The sequence below is a fragment of the Tribolium castaneum genome, chromosome 9 (genome assembly GCF_031307605.1).
Source record: "Tribolium castaneum strain GA2 chromosome 9, icTriCast1.1, whole genome shotgun sequence".
Lineage (NCBI taxonomy): Eukaryota > Metazoa > Arthropoda > Insecta > Coleoptera > Tenebrionidae > Tribolium > Tribolium castaneum.
The window spans coordinates 8,547,708-8,570,068 of record NC_087402.1 but is presented as its reverse complement, the minus strand read 5'-3'; the positions used below and the strand labels follow the sequence as shown (position 1 = coordinate 8,570,068).

The 22,361-nt window shown below is 34.2% G+C and overlaps 4 protein-coding genes across 4 annotated transcripts; 2 read left to right on the top strand and 2 right to left on the bottom strand.

Annotated features, from left to right (window-relative positions):
* Window positions 1-1,712: 1,712 nt before the first annotated feature.
* Window positions 1,713-13,496, top strand: LOC663364 (DNA-binding protein D-ETS-6). Its single transcript, XM_969415.4, has 4 exons — window positions 1,713-2,545; window positions 5,219-5,500; window positions 12,249-12,486; window positions 13,029-13,496. Exons 1-4 carry the CDS (start codon window positions 1,858-1,860, stop codon window positions 13,342-13,344), a joined length of 1,524 nt encoding a protein of 507 aa, XP_974508.1. The 5' UTR covers window positions 1,713-1,857; the 3' UTR covers window positions 13,345-13,496.
* Window positions 13,497-13,718: 222 nt separating this feature from the next.
* On the top strand, window positions 13,719-15,828 carry nAChRa10 (nicotinic acetylcholine receptor alpha 10 subunit). The gene is given in 7 exon segments (NM_001109777.1): window positions 13,719-13,800; window positions 14,355-14,548; window positions 14,599-14,925; window positions 14,970-15,138; window positions 15,195-15,347; window positions 15,392-15,561; window positions 15,607-15,828. Coding segments are annotated over 7 exon segments (1,317 nt in total).
* Window positions 15,829-15,840: 12 nt separating this feature from the next.
* LOC663330 (uncharacterized protein) lies at window positions 15,841-16,629 on the bottom strand. Its single transcript, XM_969383.4, has 4 exons — window positions 16,469-16,629; window positions 16,328-16,419; window positions 16,181-16,279; window positions 15,841-16,123 (listed from the first exon to the last, which is right to left on the bottom strand). Exons 1-4 carry the CDS (start codon window positions 16,484-16,486, stop codon window positions 15,904-15,906), a joined length of 429 nt encoding a protein of 142 aa, XP_974476.1. The 5' UTR covers window positions 16,487-16,629; the 3' UTR covers window positions 15,841-15,903.
* Window positions 16,630-16,817: 188 nt separating this feature from the next.
* On the bottom strand, window positions 16,818-22,297 carry LOC663309 (serine palmitoyltransferase 2). Its single transcript, XM_969364.5, has 7 exons — window positions 21,976-22,297; window positions 21,793-21,846; window positions 21,686-21,739; window positions 19,985-20,319; window positions 19,572-19,936; window positions 18,928-19,522; window positions 16,818-17,700 (listed from the first exon to the last, which is right to left on the bottom strand). The coding sequence occupies exons 1-7, from the start codon at window positions 22,210-22,212 to the stop codon at window positions 17,460-17,462; spliced, it is 1,881 nt and encodes a 626-aa protein (XP_974457.3). The 5' UTR covers window positions 22,213-22,297; the 3' UTR covers window positions 16,818-17,459.
* Window positions 22,298-22,361: the final 64 nt, after the last annotated feature.

The following is a 22,361-nucleotide window of genomic DNA, read 5'->3' as shown; positions in this document are numbered from 1 at the left end:
CCTAATTACATGCTTTATAAAACGTCAGCGTTTGATAAATAACGCATTGCTCTCTATTCGTTTATTGTTTCGCCGCCTGTCCGCCAATTTCATAGAACGATTTACTTTTGGTTGTGCCGCTTTTTACCGCTTCCGATTTTATCGCCCATCTTTGCCACCCAGGAGATTTTCACTGCTTTATTGCAGGATTGGTGGACGTCGTAAAATTTGAATGTCACTCAGTTGTTTTGACCGCAAATATTTTAACAATTCGGGGCGAAATTTATGTCCAATATACCTAACAATATCCTTAGTCATAATTCAAAACCATTCGACCAAGGTGGCATCCTTCGCCTGATCGATAAAAACCTAATCCATTCCCGAGTTGTTGGCATCACTAATCAAGTGGAGAATCAGCGGCGAGGTTCGATAAATATTTTTTTGGCTTTAGACAATGGAATAGGCAAAGATTGTTCACCATATGCGACGAAATTTATTTTTAAATTGCAAGAATCTCATCTTGGCGCCAACTAAAGGTGATTCATAAAAATCATCCTAATTATTCATAGAATACCAAGAACTTATTCGCACTTAATGGTGCAAAAGAGTGTAGGAGCAGGAAGTTTACCCATAAAAATCATGTGCTATGTTTATAATTAATTATGTAATTTTCTTGGAAAAAACGCGGATTAATTTAATTGAAATGGTTCACCCTGTATAATGTATTGCAATTATAATCAACTGTTACTTTCGATTTTATGTTAAATAAAGCCATTTAACGACATAAATTGTTTTTATTTTTCTTATAATCAACCAAAATAACGAAAAAAAAATCTGACTGGGCCGAGTCTCGAACCCACGACCCGCGGAATCCTCCACGAGCATTCAAACTGTTCCAAGAAGTGATAGCATACTGATGTTGCATTGTGTTTATGAAAGTACTCAAAGTTCTAATTTTAGAAACTTAAATGCATTGCAAAAATAATAACGTGTTTGTCAACGACAAAAGAGATGACTCATTTATGACGTCTAAAGTAACGATATCTCAATCATTTTCTTAATAATTTTGATGAAACATATAAAAAATTGTTGTATTTTGAAATGATTCGCGGAACTGATGTAATTTTACAAAAGTTGGCTTAAATAAATAACGAACATTTAAATTTAGTTTCATTATCGATAATGGCTTTTGACGATAGGAATTCTAACAAAATAGGTCTGAAGCTATTACTCATCAGTATTCTAGCGCCTGCTTTTAAGAAATTTTAATTGCTGCTTATTAGAAAACGTGGTGACACAATTTGCAAGGCTCTGAATATTAATAACTTGATAAAATAAAGCACCACGATTTGTTAAAAAACGGATTTTATGCCTTTTTAAGCCACTAATTTACGATGTATAGGAGCTAATGGAAGCCCGTTTCGGTTTCTTTTATCGCGTAAGGACAATGCCGAATTTCGGCAAGGTTAAACAACAATAACAAACAACCCACACATCCTGTTCTAATGCCGATCTGTGAGAAAGACCAACTTAATAATTTATCGTCGGTAAATCCGCCTTTTGCAAAATCGGTCCAATGAAATAGGCGCAATCGAATTTTTTGTGCAAAGAGGAGTGCCGTTCTTTTTTGGGTACTCGCGTTTTAGCCAATTGATGGTTGCTCCAACTTCATTCATAACAACTGGTTTAAGAAGGTGTTTATTTCAGTACTACAGCAGCATCCGCAGCTTACGTGCAGTCAATGTGCGGAAGACAATTAGCAAAAAGAGGATGTAAGACACGTAAATCCGGTGGGTTTTCCCGAACTTGGCTCGAAAGTCGAGTGCGTTGCACATGAAATTAAACTTTTCCGGGAATTGATGCGTGAATCAGTTAGCAATGATCTCTGAAAGTGGTGAATCAACGGCCAGTAGAACCGTTGGGTTCACATCGGCCGGTGAGGACTCATTGTTCCACAAACTGAAAACTTCCGAATTGCTCAAGCATCTGCTGAAAAAATCGGGTGATTCACAAAATGATTCAGTTAATAAGGTCGCGAAAGTACCGCCGAAAATCAGTTCGGGACTTGAATCAGTGCTAAGTGGTGCCAAAGACTCCGATGATGGGATTATGGACGAGCTGGGTGACAGTGATGGTGAAGTGCGGAATTACAGAGACAACTTTCAGCGACTTTTCAGCGACGAAAGCTCGCAGTCGAATCAAAATGACGGACTGTCGGAAGAGGAGCTTCCGGTTATCCCGGACGAAGGTTTGTCGAGTGAGACCGTCGATTTTATACTCGCAGAGGCCGAAAAAAATCTACACATTCAATCGCCACCCTCTAGTCAAGTGTCGCAGGACAGCGACAGCTACGAATTCACCGAATTACTGCCAGTCTCAAATTTGGCATTTTTGCCGCAACCGTCAACCTCGAAGAATGATGTCTCACCTGGCGCCACGTTTGATCCGACGGCTGCCGATGATAGTTTAAGGAGATCTACAGAGAGTATTAACACAAGCCAAAAATCTGCTGGAAACAGCGACAGTGATAGCGATATTGATAATGAAATGGTTTTAGTTCCTTCCGGTAAGTTTAGCCTGTCTCCACCTAGGACAATATGTACAAAATAAAGAGAAATATATTGTTGTTTACGTGCTAGTTGTTTATTTTTCCGACGGCAACCAATTCTAAAAACTATAGCAAATAGTTCACTGAAGGCTCATTTGTTCTATAATCATTCATAAAAATTAAATTATTACAATTGAAGAAATAAGAAAGGACAGTACAGGATCAGTGTTCCAGGATTTATCGATTAATTTTGTTATTAACACACAAAAAACAATAATATTTTACCTTAAGTGGACAGTCATAAATAAAAAAATTGTATAAAAAATAATTTCAATATACATAAAATATCGTCTTGGTGTTCAATCAAAAAACCCGTTTTTCAAAAACACTAAACTTTATTTTCAATACCTACATTACACGTGTTTCGGCCACAAAGTGGTCATCTTCAACTGAAAATAAGACAAACAATGATATTGTGATGGCCATGTTATATATTTTTTAAACATATTAAATGCAAGGCTTTACAATCCTTTTGTTTTATTCCATTTTTAATTTTTTGTTTCCGTTTTAAGTTCTCACATCTTTTTAATACCTTGAGTTAGTGATTCCAATTTTAATTTTCTTATAGAAAATAGATAAAAAATATTTCTATCAAATTACGAACATTATTTAAAGAAGCGCACTCACACGTAGGTAATTTAACTTAAATCGGAACGACTTTTGTATAAAGGCTTGAGTAACATTATTTTAATAATTATTAATTATTTTAATTTATCTCGTAAGAATGGTATTAATCGATCTAGTTTCTATGCTTTTATGATTAGATTTCACCAACATTTTACTTTTACACTATGAACATGGCACTTTTTACTTCAGATGTTGCAAAGTTTAAATAAATTTTTAATTGTATTTACTTTTCAATTTATTGTAAAATACTTCCACCAAAAAAGCATGGTATAAAAGGAACTGTTCTCTCGTTCTATCGTCATTTTTTACAACGATTTTCTTTTATAAAATAAGGAAACATGAAGCATTCTAGCTCAAATTTTGACGGTAAAGGTATATAGAGAAGTTGGGATAAAGATGAACAAAATAAGCTTATCAATTATTATTATTATTGATGAGATAACGCAAAGTGAAAAAGTGTTTTATCTGAAGATTTACAACAATTCTCCTTTTTTATTTTTTATTTATTTTTATTTTATTTATTATTTATTATTTTTTTATTTTTTAATTATTCTGGCAAGGTTTTGTTTAATACTTTTTTAGATACGTTTATAAGGTCATTTGCCGAAGAATAGATTGAAGTGGCTTTAGTGCAGAAAACAAAACAAGTCGCAAAATTAGAAAAATTAGATGGTGGGTTTTACGTAGGTGTCAACAAGTTACTCTACTAAAGTGTTTTTAAAATATGAGTACGTAGTAACTCTTTTAATAATTAAGAAGCTAACCATAAAAAAATTGAAATTATTAGAAATAATTTGAATTTGGAGTTACTTCTTGCTTCCAAGAAGTAATTCTACTGAAGCGTTTTAAAATAAGTAGATAGTAACTTTTTTAATATTCAAGACGATAACAATAAGAATGTTATTAGGAGCTGAACTTACTTCTTGCACCCAAACGATTCTCAAAATTCGGTTTATTTTATTATTAATTTTTTTTTAAGTTTACATCTTGCTCTGTTTGCTTGAGCTCTATCATCTCTAGAGTCGTTACTTGAGCGTATAAAACTTGTTGAGTCATTGTTTCTATTGTGATTTTTAAAACTTTCTAAAACTAATAAATAACATTGCAAATATTTAGTAAAGTTTTCTGAGTATTTTTTTGAAAAATGAGAAATGGTAAAACAAATTAATTTTCAAAGTGAAAGGTGAAAAGAAAAAGTAGAGAGACCGTTGGTGAAACAGGCTCCAAGTTTGTAGAAGTCATCAAACACCACCAGTTTATACAAGAAATTAGCTACTTCTTCTCTTAAAAACCCCTCTAATAACTTTTTTACACAAACTTGTTTTGTGATAAGTTGATAACACACTGCAATTACATCCTATCAGCCTTAAGAGAAAATTCATTTTTACTGAAAACATTTTTTTGTGTTCATGTTTTTTTATCTTTTTGTTTTATCTTAACTCTAAATTTTCTACACAGGGTTTATCAGAAATGCGTGACACAGAACTCAACGAATAAAATGTTTTTCAAATTTTTTATTTTTCAATAAAATTTTTGCAAATTTATTAGAAATTTTTAAAAGATAACATATTGAAACATGGATACAAAAATAAAAGTGCAGATCTATTTTCATTGTGATAGAAACGGACAATTTAAACAAATTAAGACAACGATAAAAATTGTTGCTATGAATATAAAAACAATACAAACTAATTATTAAACATTGACCGGCTCGTTTGGACAGAGAAAGGAGAACAACAGTGAAAACCATAAATAAGAATTTCGCACAATGCTATATGGAAAAGTTGTTGTACTTGATGAGTTTTATTACGTAGTAAAAAAAAGAAATACCAAAAAATATCTAAAATTAATAAAGATGTGTAGCTCGCTGTTTCTATTTTTAGCACCTTGTTCTTTTTAGAACCCACTTTTAGCCGTTTTCCAAATTCAATTTCCAACGCCCTGTTATTATTTAATGAACTGTTCCATGTTCCATCGCTTAATAACCCCCTTTTCTGCGTACAGATCCCCTCGAATGGACCAACACCCATATTAAATCTTGGCTGTCATGGTGTTCTCGGAAATTCTCTCTGAATCCGAAACCCGATTTCGAGAAGTTCCCCACGACCGGAAAAGAACTATGCGAACTAACAAGAACTGATTTCGAGACCAAAGCAGGTTGTGAAAGAACCGGCACAATTCTTGCCAAACACATCGCCCATCTTCGCCACAGCGTCACCGGAAGATCGACCAGTCCTCTGAACGTCGAATGCAAGGTCTTCGAAGACGACGACGACGACGAGAAAGGTACGATTAAAACTAACACAGTTAATGAAGGTCCAAAAGGCCGGACGTTATTTCCCCCAAGGGGTTTCTTATCGATGATTGCTATTTCGGGGTCCAAGCTTCAAATTTTCGATGCGAATATTGTGCCACAAGTCGGGCTCCGGTAAACATTTCCACGAATTGGCAAGGTTTGAGTTGTGGGTTTTCCGATGCAGGAAGACCGCCAAGTGCATACTGATGATTGTTATTTTAACAGCGGAATGATTAAATGGTTTCGGACAGAAACCAAATTAGCACCCTCATGCTGTATAGATTTCTGTAGCGTATTGTGATAGAATTAAATCCAAAAATTAGTTGCACACTTAAATTAAAAATGAATATAAAAAAGTGACCGAATAATGAGAAAGTTTCCACTTTTAAAGTGAATACTTTTAAATCATAAATAAATAAAATAATTAAAAATAAGTGAATAGGTATTTGTTTTGAACCGGCGCATCCACCATTTTGCCCCTCCTGGTAAGTGAAAAATTAACTGTATCCGTTAAATCCGGCGTCAAGTCGTGTGATCCCTGGTGCATTTAGGGCGTATAATAATGCAATTATCGCGTTGATACGTCTGGATATTTATCAAGGGCCGAGCTCATTCATATTTTCTCGCTCTGTTTGATATAAAATGATCATTAATATTGTGGCATTATCTGGAATGTGGAAAGTTTCGGAAGTACGCCGGTGTTGAGGAAGGAAACTCGGCACGTAGGAAGGAAGGAAGGGTGGCGGGAACGAGTTATATATTACCCTTATAGAGCTCTTGCTGAATTTCAAGTGGTATTTACTCCGGCTTTTCTCTTCTTTTCCTTCGGTCGAAGGTTGAATGTCGCCTCGTAAAATTAACATGTGACAAGGGTTACTGTTTTAATATTGTATGACGTCTTATGGTTGTTTGAAACAGTCATTGATTTGATAAAATCGTATTATTCAGCGACTTATCAACATCGTACAATTGTTAAATGTGATAATGGCTTTTCCGAAGGGTTCAATTTACTTCTTTCTTCCTCTACGTAATCGTTTCCATTTCCAATTCCAGTCGTTTTCCGGCAAAACCGATTTACGCGTTCCGGAGGGTTCTTATCAGTCTTATCGTTAAATTGCTTAATAGATTTAGGCGCGTTTACAGTCAGGGAAACAAACATCGCGCATAAATTACTTAATTTCTGCACCTCAATCTCGCCTTGAAGCATCAACGACAAGATTAAAAACCTTTAGAAATCACACTTGAAAAATGACAAAAATAATTAAAGCATTATTATTTAGAACATTTTGAGTATCTGTCTACTTAATTTTTTAGCACAACCAATTAAAATAAAAAACTGTTTTACCAAAAGTAAACAAGTAAATACAAAGCTTTGCTAATGTCAAAAGCAGGAAAATTTTATGAAATAATTGATAGTGCCAATTATTATAATGTGGAAAATTAAAATGTCACGTTAGTTGTGACTTTAAACATTTAAATATTTATTTTTGTATTAATTAATAAATTAGAACGATTCCAGAGTAAACAAAGAAATATGTTAAAAGAGAATGTGTACAATTTGGAACTATTAGTGAGATTTTCTACATAGGAAATGGCCTGGATAAAGATTCTTTTTGCAAAGTATATTTTATAATTTTAAGTGAACTTTTTTTGCACAGTTAAATAAAAAAATCTAAGGAGCGGTTTACATTGCTGACAAAAAGAGAGAAAAGCATTTATTCGTATTTGTGGATGTAATTACTGCATTTTTTTGTGACGTTTAAACAATTAATTCCTGCTTTATGGGCTTCTGAGTCTTAAAAAATGTTTTACAAATTTATCAAATACCCCTTTTAAGTGGTTTATGACCTAAATCGAAAAAGGTTGAATAAAATTAATAAAATAAATATAATAAAATAAATCCAAAAAACGTGATAAAGACGATGAAATTAGTTTTGGTTTGGCTTTTTTTTAATTTTGTCGCTAAAATAAAAATCATAATCAACTCATTTGTTAATGGGTGATTAATGAACTTACTATTAAATTCATTAACAAATTACGAGTAATTTATTAAATACCTATTCCACACATGAAATTTCTCATAAAATTAAATAATTCAAGTTTTAAATAAAATGGTTTTGTTTAGAAAATTACATTTTTGATATGTTTTTATAAAAATCAAATTTTTATTTTTAACACATATTTATAATCATAAGCACTTGTCAGTTTATAAAACGAGAAATTGCGTCATACGAGTACAATACCGTTCAACTAGACAATATAAATAACAATAATCTGAAAGAGTTTCTGATTTATCTTATTTTTTTTAATACAGTGAAACTCGATTATAACGAACCCGGCTTTGAACCAACGCTTAGATATAACGAACAAAATTGAAAGTCCCGTTTTAAAATTATAGTATTATAGTAACAAAATGGTTCGGTTTTAACCAATAAACGAACCTCGCTTACAAAGAACACTCGTTTCTAACGTCCAATTTTTAGAGAAAAAAACATTTTACAACTTGGTTATAACGTACACACGTTTTAGAACAATTTCAAAAATTATACATTAGCTCTAAAACAGCTAAAATTTTAAGTACAAACAAAAACAAGTAAATAATTTGCCATATTATCATAATGTAGGTATATTCAGTTCACTTTCATAAAAACCATTGTGGTGCAAATAGCATTAACATTTACATAAGTTATTTACTTACTTACATTACATTATTTATTTACATAAGTCATGGTAACAGGTTAGTCATTTGCACCACAATAGTTTTTATCTAAGTGAACCAAAAGTATACTTATGTAATTATGTATCTTTCTTAATGAAATAGATTAATACTGTATTTTCTGTAAGTATATCCTTTTCACATTTTAGAACTCATTTAACTTGAAAATTACTCAATAAAACGACTTTTGATTATAATAAACAAATTCTAAAGTTCCTTAGGAGTTCGTTCTAACCAAGTTTCACTGTAATTGCCTTTTTTCTTGAACAATGATCTAATATTGATTTTACGTCATTTCGAAAATTTCGCGCAATTTGAGTTTTTAGCTCAAAAACGTGTTAAAGGGCTCGAAAAGAACAGCCAAATTCAGCAATTTTTCAAGAAATTTTGGGAAATATCTAATTGGGTTTTAGATTAAAAATTTTTTTGATTGATTTTTTTTGAAGAAATATTGCAAGCCTATATTTACGCTTCTGAAATGAGAACGAATGGCAAAAACGACAAAATAATTCCATTTTAAATCCAGTTTTAGTAAATTTTTAGCTGAGTTTGAAGAATTTAGCGTAAATTACGTTTTTTACACAGTGATGTGCTTGCTTAAACGCTCGAAAAATGCAAAATTATCCATTTTTATAATAATTAACATTTCCTTAAAAAATAAATGATTTTGGACACGGACTTTACCTTGTCGTGTTTACAAAAAATTAACGAAATTAAGATCTATCCCTTTTAATTCCAAAATTTGAGAAAAGATAAAAGAGCTGGGAAGACACAAAAAAAAAGTAAAGACATTTAAATTGAAATTTTGAAGTGTTGTTTGGCTTGATGAGCGTTGAGCGTCGTGTGCCCCTCTGGGGGTTAGCGGAGCGCCACTTGGCGACTTAATTACTAGGTAATAAATAACTTAGTAGGCTAATATGGTAGTTGAAACGGCGCCCCAAATCCGGGCCGGAGATAATCCTAGCACGCCAGGGTTTATCGTAATCCCGGCCCTGTCTCATTATGCAGCACAGCGGGATTCGCGATATTGTTTTCTTGATTACCTGTGCCCTTAAATTCTCGCTACTTAAGCATACGAAACACCTTTAATTTTCGATTAAATTGTAACAGAGATGTGGACGATTATGAGACTAAATAAACAGGAGGGACCTCGCTTTGATCCATTTCAGCGGAGACTGAGTATCAGTTTTGGGATTACACGCAGCGGGGGCACATCTAAAAGTCAAATACTGTCACTCGACCCACAGCCTTTACAGGGCTTAGACGCTTGGCCCCTCGCCCTTTGTCAGACTTTCGCTCACTTGTATTAATGGGGCCCAGCAATACCATCAATTGCCGTTAGCGCACAAAAATCGCAACGGACTTTGCACTTCGATAATTGTGATTGATTTTGGTTTAAATTAAGAAAATGTTATTTCTTGTTAATTATGTTTGATGAAATAATTTTTGAATAATAGATCACTTTGTATTTTCTCACTAACACTTTAATTCCTCTGGAATACAAAGAGGATGCTGAAGAGGAAAGCTCGGGGAAGGAAGGAAGGATGAGAGTTGAAAACTTCCTACCGCTTTTGATATTAACCCACGTGACATAAACCAACCAATCCACGACGTAATTTACTTACAAAATATAATGTTATGTATTATCTTACTAGTCGTGTTGTAACTAAGAATATAAATGATACAAATAATTGTTATTAACAGTCCGGAGATTAATATAAAAAATTACTCTCAACTCTTAAAACTTTTCCCTTTTGTGGACATGTGATCACGGTCCATTTATATGTGATTAGGGTGGTTTGGAGGGGGTGAATTTGAAACTGAACGTCGGCGTCGTGGCGCCATTCCACGTTTGACTTCGGCGTGATTGAATTGAGTGTGACTCGAATTCAATTTTAAATTGTATTGTTTATAAAATGTTAAGTGTGTAAGTGGCAGCCATGTGGAGGCTGCCGGGTTGTAGCCCCGAAGATTTGTTAGTGGCAAGGAGGCTTGCCGTTCGATCTCATCCCGTTCATCATAAATTGCACACAGGGAGTATGATCTATAACGGTATGTTAAAAAAACAAGTAAAAAAGTGATTACGAAAATATAAATGAAGAAAATTATTAGACAAAATGCTTACAAATAAGGATTTTTTTTTGTCATAACTAAAGGGTGTATTATTTTTGTGTTTGATTTTCAGAATAACCGTTAGTTTTGTTACTCTATTTTAGTTTCACAAAAAGTAATTTAATTAATGTAGAAAATTTAATGCGCAACAGATTTCTGAATACCACTTTTGTGTTACATTTTCTAATTTAATAACCCAGTCCAAGAGTAAAATGCTTCATTGACTAGAAAGAATGCAAATTTGAGATTTGTTTTAATTTTTATTGAAGGAATTTAAAAAAAATTGCATTTAAAATTCTTATGTTTTTTCTAAGTGGTTTTAAAAGTGTGCCATTTTTTTATTTTGAAAAAAAAAATTAGATGATATCATATTATTTATTTTTGAAGTATGACAACTTGAAATCTTTTTGATTTTATCGGTTTTACTTTTCGTATAATCAAGTTTTTAAGTACTTACCATTTTCCACTCTCCATATTAACATAATTCTGGTTCTAACAATAATTTTATTTAAGAATTTTTTGCTTAAAATATGATTTTAGAAATGTTTTAAAATAATCGTAAAAAGCATAAAGTTTCGATAAATTGATTATTGATAATAATATTTTTGCTTTTAATTTATTAATAAAGTTATTAATAAAGATGAGAAGAAAAACTCTGAAATTCACATGTACAAGGGAAAATATGGAGTATTTAATAACAAACGCTGATTTCTGTGCAGCTATTAGTTTTTGAGAAATGGTAAAAAATACTTTTAGCAAACTGCTCCTATAGGTTTTTCTCGGTTTTATTTTTTGTTAAGTACTAACAAAGCTTTTCGGTTAAGTAGGTTTAAAGATCGCGGTAGTCAGTGATTTGCATTATAAATAAAAAAATTAGTTTATTTCATTTAGGCAATAATTTTCTCAGAATTTTTTTTTATTTCGTAAAACTTGTCTAGTTTATGTTGTTAACTGTTAGGTAACTCAAATAAGTACAATTTTAGTTTTTCTTTAAAGACAAAAGTTTTTCTCGCTTGAAGATATATACAAGTACAGTAGCAAATTGTAAGTAAACCGCTAATGTAGGTGACTTTAAAAGAAAATTAAATTTGTTTAAAAAACATGTTTTTTATTTTTTAAACACTTAAAATCTGAAAAAATAACAATTTTTCTGAGATTTGAAGTGTATTTCTTCAAAAGTACATACCTCATCTTGGGGAGCAAAAATGTGAAATTTAATTGGACAGTGTTGTAGGTAATAGAAAAGTATAAATTTTTTTACTTTTGCAAATGGAGCTTTATTATATCGATTTCAGTAACTTTCCAAGAAGCATAACAATTTTTTAACTAATTAAAATGTTTATTGTGCGCAATACAAAAGAAAGAATAAACAAAACGATACAAAAAATAAAACAATACAGAAAAAAGATAATTGCAAATAAGGAAATGTTCAGCACTGATGTTCTTCCACATTTCCATCTGAAATATGTCTGAATTACATCTCGGAGATTAAGAAATTCTTAAGTTAATGCCTAAATATTGGAAACAGGATCAATATTATTATCTCGTCATAAAATTTTTATTTGATGAAATTCTTGGATTGTTTCAAAATGACAAATAAAAATATTGTGAATCTGGATATTATTTTTTTTAAATCAGCTTCGTATGTTCTAATGTTTGATTCTTATTGATATTAATTTAATTTTGGCTTTTTGGAGGCTTGAAATTTCGGAGCGATCTATATAAACTCAAATTAAAAAAATTCTGACGGTTTTGTCTAATTTTTTACTTCGGGCGAGCGTTTCCACACTTTATTTTCATTTATAAGTTTAGAAAAATTTTAACTTTTGTCGAAACCTCAAACGAAGACTGAGTTTCTAGTGTCGCGATTTGATAGAAATTCAAGGTATTTAAAGATGGCTTCTTTATAGATCCCTATCAACTGTTAAACGCGGCTTCAAGCCGATTGGTGGCCCAAGGATCCGGCCAGATCCAACTGTGGCAGTTTCTCTTGGAACTGCTTGGCGATTCGTCGAATTCAGCGTGTATAACGTGGGAAGGCACCAATGGAGAATTCAAGCTCACCGATCCGGACGAAGTTGCCCGGAGATGGGGAGAACGAAAATCTAAACCAAATATGAACTATGATAAACTCAGCAGGGCGCTTAGGTGAGAGATAATAAAACCAAAACTTTCCGATATCACACTTTCGGCTCTTGCAAAATCCCACACATTTACGCCAAATATTATATTTACCTCGTGAAACAATATTTACAGACTCATAAATTTAGCACAAACGACAAAATAGTATGAACATTTGTAATTTTTTGGCCCGACAAATTACTTAATTACTTCGTAAATTACCTGACTTTGCATAAGCTTTCCATAAGCTGGCTTATTTAGCGATTTTTTTTTAAAAGACACCCGACATCACGTAGACAATTTGTAAAAAAAACAAACTACGTAAATAATTAATTTTGCCTTTTTCCAGCATTATTTTCTTAACACGTTTTTCAGCCAAATAATTTAGCAATTTATTACAACAATGCCAAAAAATTAACTCCAAATGAAGGTTAAAAATTATTGAATATTAGGAAAAAGAAATTTCTTTTGGGTATTTTTTATTTTCATTGAATTTGCTCGTAAGCGTATGCAAATTTGTAGCACCGACACACGCAAAGTTGCCTACAGCCAATTCCACTTTTCCTCAGGTATTACTACGACAAGAACATAATGTCGAAGGTCCACGGAAAAAGATACGCTTACAAATTTGACTTCCACGGTCTCATGGCAGCGTGCCAAGCCCAGGCCCAAGGCCAGACTGACGTCTCTCCAGGATACCATAAATATCAGCCGCACCAAAGTGAATTAGGAGCTGCTTTATATCCCACAGGACACGCCACCGCTCCCAAAATACCCAGCATCCTTCCTCCGGGTGCCCAACACACCCAAACAGGATTATTCCCACCGCCTAGCTACTGGCCGTATTCACCTGGATCGTTCGATCCCCGCGGACCCTTCAATTGATCCAGTAACATTCCAGTTGTTAGAAATGTGTATATCGAGTTACGTTCCTTGTTTTTCCAATAAATTGTACATATTGTGTTTGAATGTTGGTGTTTGATTATAGTGTAGATAATTGAATGTTTCCGTTATTAGTAAAATATTTTAAAAGAAAATGGTTGTTTTATTGCTTTGCACTACGATTTAAATAATTCATTCACGTGATTTCGTAATAAAACCAATTTAAGTAATAATGGACAAGAATGGCAATTACAGTAACCTTGCACCAGTTGTAGGCGACGAAAGATAAGAACGTCCGTTGCAGGAAGCACTTATCAAATAATGTTCAATGAACGATCAGCATCTCGGACAACTTCAGTATGATTTAAGCCCCTAGAATGGCAAACATACTGAGGCTCGTGGTTGTGGTGTGCGGCTTTTGCAGCTCGGATGTAGCTTTCGCAGGATTCACCACCAGAAGTAAGAGTTACGAAGGCTGTCCTCTTTCTGTTAAGCCTACCTGAGGCGCCATTATTTTTTTACAAATTAGGGTCACATTTTGTGAGTTTATCGCAAAAAACAGAATAAAGATATCTCTTCCTTTTGTCAACTTATATGTCTTTAAAGTCTTTAAAGGTATAGTTCCAAGGATTTTTCATTTCGAAGTATCCGTACAGTTAAAACTGCTGCTTTTTTTCGTCATCGCAGGAATATATCTTATTTTAATATTTATTATAATATTATATGCATTTCAAATGAATTGCTCAGTTTCATGATTTTTCGAAAACTGCTATGCTTTGAAGACATAACTTAACAATGAAAATAAATATATTTGTTCTGTTTTTAGTCTAAAAAATTGTAAAAAATGTGTTTGTGTCTTTTTCGTTAGAACGAAATAACAGCGGTTCTTTTTATTTGATTTGAAACAAAATACATTTTGCAAAAGACATCGAGAAAAATGGTGGCGGCGCCGGGTTTAGCAATTTACATTAACGCGATAAAAATATCCAAATCGGTTGTTTGTTATCTTGCAGAACTGGGGCCCCAGCCCATTTGGAATTCCACAGTCACTGATAAGTTAAGACAAGACCTCCTGCTTAATTATGATAAATTCGCAAGGCCAGCGCAACACTACAACACGACGAAAGTCGTCTTTGGTTTAACAATACGCCACATCGAACTTAACGAATTCAAATCGACACTTGTGGTCCATTCGTGGATACGTCTGGTACTTTATTAATCACTGCGTTAGGTTGTAAGTATTTATAACATGTTTAGAGCTGGAAAGATGAGAAACTGCAATGGAATTCAACAAATTACGGCGGGCTTGAGACGCTCAACTTGGCCGATCACGAAATTTGGCAACCGGACATATTTTTGTACAACAGTGCGACAAGTTCTGGCATTACCCACTACGGTAATGTGAATTGCATAGTTTACGAAGGTGGGGACGTGCTCTGGGTGCCCCCGGCACAATTCAGTGTTTTGTGTAATTTGAATTTGAAATATTGGCCTTTTGATACGCAACGGTGCGAAATGATTTTTGGGTCCTGGACCTACAATGGGGACCAAATTGATATCGACCCTGATAACGACGGAGTCAAGGTATAAAACTCTTAAAAATCATTTGATTTCAAGTTATAAAACAGATGGAACTTCTGATCGAAAACTCGGAGTGGAATATAGTCGACAAGTCCTTGAAGAAGAACATGAAATATTACGCGTGTTGTCCGAGCCCTTATCCAGATATCACGATCGATCTCACCCTCAGCCGAATCTCACCCTCCTACAAAGCCCTTATTGTTACACCAGCTTTCGGTAACTCTAACTCATCAAGAACAACAAACACAAATAATTTATGAATTTATTTCCAGTTGTGATAATTTTAGTGTTAGTTAATTTTTGGCTGCCACCCCAAGCAGGCGAAAAACTCATCCTGAACGGTTGTACGGCTTTGATTATTTGTTTATTTATGTTGTATTTCACGCAGAAGATACCCACCATGGGCACGCACACGCCTCTGATTGGTAAAACCAATTATTTCACAGTTAAATAATTTTGTGTCCTCCAGTTTTTTTCTACAGTAGTTGTTTGTACGTAGTCGGGTTTTCGATAATTACCTCAGTGGTGGTAATTTGGTTATCGAGGACTAAGCACAGTTCGCCCCTGCCTTGGATTGTTAAGCAACCCCTGACTGGAACATTTGGTAAAATTCTGGGGCTACAAACTTACATCCAACAGGTGAAACCGCCCCAGTTTGTTTAAATTAACTACGAGTTGTTTTAGTCGTCAATGACATCGCATAGGGTCACAGCTGAGGAAATGCGAGACCACCAGGTTACAGATTTCGACGAGAATAACAGTGGAGACGAGCACCACATAATCAAATCGTCCAATAAAATGTCCCTACAGCAGGACTGGATTTTACTAGCAGCGGCCATAGATCGGATCACTTTTTGCTTTTTCTCTTTCCTATTCCTCATTTTAACCATAGTTTATTCCGTGTGAAATAAAAAACGCTTCGTGTTTATGAGTTTATTTAAAATAATTTAATTACAATAAAAATTACACCTGTTCAATTATTTACGACGACACTTCCTCGTTTGCCCCATCAAACTCCAGTTTGACCTCTTCATGTAGCCCCTCAACGTCGACTTCCGATTCCGCCGCATTCAGCATGTTTAAAGTAACTTCCGATTTAATCATCGGCTGTTGCACGTTTTGTTGTACAGTGTTGAGCTGTCTCACGGGCAAGCCCGCGTCTTCAAACGCCTTCTTCTTCAAAGCGGTCCGAATCTGCGACCTAGACAAGCCCATTGTAGTGAAAACCGGCAAAAACGAAGAAATTGGGATGACTTACACCGTCCGCCTCTTAATATGCTCACTAATTTGATTTAAACCGTCGGAAAATTGTTTAACTACCTGTCTAAGCATCTCAATTTCTTCATCGGTCCATTTGCTGGAGCAAACGTGTCAGAATGTGTGTATGGCAAAGGGGGCGACTTACCCTGATTGTGACTCCACGTTGGGGTGCAATTGCATCGTCAGGTCCCCCAGTCTGTTGAAAGCTTGGCCTGCCGCCGTAAAGATCTCGCCCACCTAACCTCACTTTAGCAACCAACTCTTTAGCGAAATTTCACGCACTTACCTTGCTTGCCGAACTCATTTTTATGGCAACTTTTGTCTCAAAATGATTTAGGAAGCGAATATTTGGGAGAAATGATTTTTTTATCGGTTTGTTTGGTTCCGCTTCTTTTTGGCGCCTTCAGCGCCCTCTGCGCGTCATCCTCAAGGTCACAACTTATTTTTTCATGTCAGTAGATCATTATTATTCAGTAGTTTAATAACGAGATAATTATGCTAAGTTTGTGTATATAAATGAGGATTTGCGTTTAATTTCAACGAATTATTTTAATGATTTTTCGTGTCAAGGTTACCATAGTTGGCTACACTGTCGAATTTTTTGAAAAAAGGGTTTTTTCGAATAATCATGCGACTGTTTATGTAAAGATTTATTATTTTAATCTTTAACAATAACAGCAAGGTGTAGAAAACACAAAACGGGTAAAATAGAGACTGCAATAAAATATAAAAATAAGTAGGATTTCAGTAAAAATAACGGGAATGAATGATTAACGTTTTTTCCTTAAAATAATTGACAAAACGACACAATATAAATAACTAAATAAAATTAAACGAATTTCTAGCGTTTTTGCTTGTTAAGCATTATCTCTAGTGTAGTAGACTATAAAGCAACTATGATATGTAAGTCCTTGTATTCTATGAAAAGCAGAAATTTCGTTAATACTGTAATTGTGCCTTAATTTAGTCAATACTGAAATTCATCTGCAAGTAGAGCGGTGTAATGAACATGCGCTATAAATAAAAAATAAATAAAACACTTTACAAACAAAAACTAGACGACTATTACATTAAGTTAAACAACGAAATTCCGATGTAAAATTATGGACTGGGTATGTTACGGACATTGTAATATACAATGTACGCGAAATGTGTATAATCTGTAATAAAGGTTTATAAAAGTTTCAACCATCAAAAATTCAATAAAAAAATATCTTGCCTATGTATCAAAATTTTTAACAAGCAGACGTAATTAAGCTATGAATTTGATTTAAAATTTAGTCGACATACACCTTGATTTTGTCATAATCGATAGGTGTTGGATCAATCGGCTTGCGCGAATATTTCAACCCTATCTCATCTGCAACTTTTTCGATAACAGCCAAGGCGTAGTCGAGCTGTTCTTTGGTGTGTGCGGCTGACAGACAGATCCTTATCCGGCCTTCCATCAACGGCGTCGCCGGATATCCGACACCAACCGTTGCGATTTTCTCCTTAATCAGCGTCCTGACCATAGCTCTGCAAGCAAAAATAATTTTTTTATTTTTTTTTAACTTCTAAAACTGGTGTTTGTTTCTACACTCGCCGCTACTCCGCTCGTATACAAGTTTCAAACTCTTGTTTTGAGATTTCGGCGGCAGTTTGAACGTTTTTAAATATCCTAGGATATATTTTTTTAATTTTTTTATTATAGCTTCGTTTCTGCTGCATATTTTGAAAATATTTCGGTATATATAGAGGGTGATTCAAGGATACGGAACAATTTCTCGGATGCTGGCCAAGGACATCAAACTGAATTAAAAGTTCTTTGGACAAAAAATTGTTAAGCCTTTTTTCACAAGAAATAGCTTTTTCAAGTTTTTCAAACAATTTAACAAATTTCATGATTTTTCTACGGTTCTTAATTGCAATGGCTTAAAGCTAGTAAACGAATCTAAAAAATTGAATTTACCTATAAAATAAATGAACTAAGATCTAGAAATGGCTTTAGAAAAGAATCAGAAAGAAATCTTATGAAAAATATAAAAAGTACAGAAACAATGCTAGAGAATAATTCAGAAAAAGTCTAAACAAAATTTATAGAAAAATTTTGACACAGAGAGAGTAGAATTAAAAAAGAATTTGAAGACTGTAGAATAAATATAAAAAAGGTGTTTATAAAATTATTTAGAGTAGGGTTTAAAAAATAATTGTAAAAAAGCCTCTAGAAAAGGATTTATAAAAGAATCGAATTTATATGTATAAAATAAGTAAGTAATCTAAAGAAATTTCGCGAATCCAAATTACAAAAAAACAGAAATAGATTTTTAAAAAATTCTAGAGAAGAGTAGAAAAATAATACATCTGGAAAAATTCAAAACAAAAAAAAATGCAGAGTGTAAATTTGGAGAAAGCAAAAGAAGTAGTGTTTGTAAAAGCATTTTGAATACAGTCTACAAAAACAAAATAATAATTAATCTTTCCCCCAAATGCTCTTAGTTGATTATTAACAGCAAATTAAATCTAAACATTTTGACTTCAAAACAAAAATAAATAAATATTTGTGAAAAAACTACATTGACTATATTAATTTTAATATACCGGGTGGCTCTTAAAGATTGTGTTTCTTGTCGTCAGATTGGTTTTCTTAACTTGGCAACCATGACAATCAAATTTAAATGTCAAAATAGAAACTATCCAAGAACACAGCATTGCCTATATATTTTTTGGCACAACTTTAGTCCAATTTAAAAAAAAATCACTCACGCAATTTTCGAGTAGAGGTAGACAAGGATCGGAACAACCGGCGAATCCTCATTCCCGTGTATAATAATCCCCATCTGTTCGATCCTCCTCCTGAAATACCTCGTATTGCGTGCCAGCGTTTCGATCCTTTTCTGTCCCTCATTAGTACCATCCCGTCCCATCAGTATTTTCAAAACTGCGATAATTTGTGCGGCTACAGGTGGCGCCATGGCCCAGGCGTATTTCGAAGCAAAACTATTCTTCCGCAAAAAATCGATCAATTCTTTGGTTCCGGCTATGTAGCCCCCAGCGGAGCCAAAACTCTTGGTGAAAGTCCCCATCAAAATATCTATATCTTTGGGGTCGCACCCGAAATAATCAACGATGCCTCGGCCGTGCTTGCCCATCGCACCGATGCTATGCGCTTCATCTAGGTATAAATAAGCTTTGTACTTCTTTTTAAGTGCTATTATTTCAGGTAAACGGACGATTGTGCCCTCCATACTGTAGACACCTTCGACCACGATCAAAATTTTCTTCCACGGCTTGTACCCCTCTTGGCTCGGCTGGCCCTTGTAGATGCTCTCGCGCAAAATTTGCTCCAGATGCTTCACATCTATAAAAATTCTATTACAAATGAATCGCTCAATTGTTATTTTAATAACCGTTATGTTTGAAAACTTTGACAGTGGCCCCCGGTAAACGAATCCCCAAAATGAGCGAAGCGTGGTTTTTCTCGTCACTGATAACGAGACAACCGGGTGATAACAGCGTCGGAATATTGAGGGCGTTTGTTGCAAAACCCATTCCGAAGGTAATTGCGTCTTCGACGCCCAAAAACTCCGCAGTTAATTTTTCCAATTCGACGTGCAAATCACAAGTGCCGTACTGTTGTCTAGTACCACCTGTGGTGACCCCGTATTTGTAAATCGCGTCAATTGCAAACTCGGCACAAGGGCCGGAATTTTCCGCAAAACCGAGGTAATTGTACGAGGCCAAGTTCAAGCATTTGGTTTTAGAGCCGGTAAACCTGACAAAAATTAATACAATTGTGAAACCGCCCCACGAAGAAACTCACTCAAAGGTCCATCCGTTGTCGTTCGTGACCCTGTCTTTCAAAACCACTTCGTTCCCCGGAACGCTGCAAATGGGGTAGTTCCAGCAATCCCTTATTCTTCGGTAGACATAACGCGAGTAAAAACTTGCAAATCTATCAAACAGAGGGAGATAACCGTCCCGATTTTTCTCTTTGACTATCTTTGGTGGAAACAAGGCCTGGCTCAAATAACCGAGAAACATTAAAATATAGAAACTAATGTGCGTTAAAGCCGCTGTGAGGAGAGTCGGTGGTTCGAAGGATTCTTTCAATATTCGGGTTTTTAGCGGTTCCTTTAAAGTTGTTTTTACATAACCCTGTAATTAAAATAAATATTTTTCGTACAAAGAGATCATTAAATTTTTGTTTGATTAGGGGACGAGTAAGCATGACAATGAGAAATTTGATGTTATCGATAATGTTTTCGGCGTTAGGAAATGAATCATTATTTGCTTAAGTAATCGAGATCTCTTATCGCATTAATCGGATTACGTTATCATTATCATTTTTTGTAAAGAACTTACCTTACTCATCGTGGTTCATTTAAAATATTTAAATTGTTTTCTGATAAACGATGTATCAACTATGGAACGCTCTGAATGTAGTTGATTCAAAGCGAATTAAATATTTTAAATTTATGCACGATAAATAGAAAAAACACTTTAACATTTTTAAGTCATAAAAAGTTGTAGGTAATGTTGCCAAGCCACTTCCATAATCGAAAACAAAAAGTCGTAAAAATCACCGAAATTTTCATTAGTATTGTGACCTGACCTTCAAAAAAATAAATGCAAACAGTTTCAGTAAGATCCTCTTTTAATAAAGTTATTAATTAATTTACTTAGAATTTAAGCATGACTAGAACGTGATAACTACGTCATTGAAATTATCATAAAACACAAGTGAAATGATAGTTCCTTCCGTTATCAAACTTGGTGTTACCAACCAGGCATAATTAAAATAAAAAATAACGAGTATTTTCGCCACCTTCAAAACCTTGACTTTATTATTACATTATTAATTTCAAAACAGAGCTGTTAAAATTAATAAATTAAAAAGTACAATCTTGAGTGATAGTGCCGTGCGTAAATATTTACACGTACAGGAAATAAACTGTATGCACCTCGTTAAATAGAATTATTTGTTGATCTCAAGGAGGAATGTTTAACTACTGGCGCATGCAGATTCAAACTTTCCGAGCGCTTTTCTGGGTCAAATAATGAATCTGTGTGCACATGTTGAAAGAATTATCTCACAAAATAAAAGCTTTAGTGTTAACGACAAGGTTTAATGTGTGTTATTAGCCGTCTCATGGCCTGAACTACTGGAAAACTAACAATTATCGAATTTTACGTGTTTATACGTTGTAAACACATGGTAGAGATTATGTTTATGCAGCTAATAGATATTCTAATCAAGAATAAACAATTTGGTTTATTGAAAATAAATGCTTGGATTGTACTACGAAGGTGAAAGTAAATGAGTATATGCTGTAATATTTGTCCCGTCCTTATCTAAGAATTCGTGTTACTTAATCTGCAGATAAGGACGCCTCATCGCGTTCTCAGAAAATTTGAAAAAAATTTAAATGATATTGCGTTGCGTTGTTGGAATTTTTTGAGGAAAATAAACACTGCCGCGAGTAGCAATAAATAATTTCGACGGCGTCAAAATTAGACTCACGTTTTTTATTGGTCCCTTCATGTTTTTGGCGGTGCATTCCTCGTCAGACGATGCCTGCAAAATAATTACAGTGAGATTTAGAAAAATGTAGGCCAGTGTTTAATTACCAGCACATGTCCATTCTGCTCGGATCCTCTGTACACGTTCCTCTTATTGATGCACTGCAAGGATAATAAATTATTAATAATAAGGATCAATTTCATTTGGTCAGCACTAATGAAATGTTAATAGCTTGATGAGCCACCCAAAAAGCCGGAAAACGTGCCGAGTATCCACAAATAATTATTCACCGTATATCCATTTGCGTAGCCTCCGGAGTAGGGGCCGTATCCGTTCGAAATGACCTTTTGGTGTTTGGTATTTTCGAAATCTACCCCACTTAGTAGCTCTGTCACAGCATCACCTGCACCCTCTTCCATTCTCGCTTCTATACTGAGGATTTGAGGACGCATGCGTCCACATTTTACAAACGCAAATTTTTTGTTGGTTGATTGCGACTCGCGTGATACCGTGAGACAACCTTGCATTCAAAAACTTGCGGTCTTTCCGAATTTTCCCCAAATAACAGAAACTGAACAACCGTAAACTACATCCACTCGGACGTAAAACCGCAAGCAAAAAACGCAATTACTACATAATTCTCTACAAAAAAAATTTGATTGTTCTTAACCACAAT

What these genes read in the sequence shown, in the direction of transcription:
- LOC663364 (XM_969415.4), top strand. Translation starts at nt 1,858, where the DNA reads ATGATCTCTGAAAGTGGTGAATCAACGGCCAGTAGAACCGTTGGGTTC. An exon ending in AATGGTTTTAGTTCCTTCCG is followed by an intron (nt 2,546 to 5,218) that starts GTAAGTTTAGCC and finishes TTCTGCGTACAG; the next exon opens with ATCCCCTCGAATGGACCAAC. An exon ending in AAACTCAGCAGGGCGCTTAG is followed by an intron (nt 12,487 to 13,028) that starts GTGAGAGATAAT and finishes ACTTTTCCTCAG; the next exon opens with GTATTACTACGACAAGAACA.
- LOC663330 (XM_969383.4), bottom strand. An exon ending in AACGTGGAGTCACAATCAGG is followed by an intron (nt 16,280 to 16,327) that starts GTAAGTCGCCCC and finishes CGTTTGCTCCAG; the next exon opens with CAAATGGACCGATGAAGAAA. An exon ending in CATATTAAGAGGCGGACGGT is followed by an intron (nt 16,124 to 16,180) that starts GTAAGTCATCCC and finishes GGGCTTGTCTAG; the next exon opens with GTCGCAGATTCGGACCGCTT.
- LOC663309 (XM_969364.5), bottom strand. Translation starts at nt 22,212, where the DNA reads ATGCAAGGTTGTCTCACGGTATCACGCGAGTCGCAATCAACCAACAAA. An exon ending in TGAAGGGACCAATAAAAAAC is followed by an intron (nt 20,320 to 21,685) that starts GTGAGTCTAATT and finishes TTTTAATTACAG; the next exon opens with GGTTATGTAAAAACAACTTT. An exon ending in CAAAGTTTTCAAACATAACG is followed by an intron (nt 19,523 to 19,571) that starts GTTATTAAAATA and finishes GAATTTTTATAG; the next exon opens with ATGTGAAGCATCTGGAGCAA.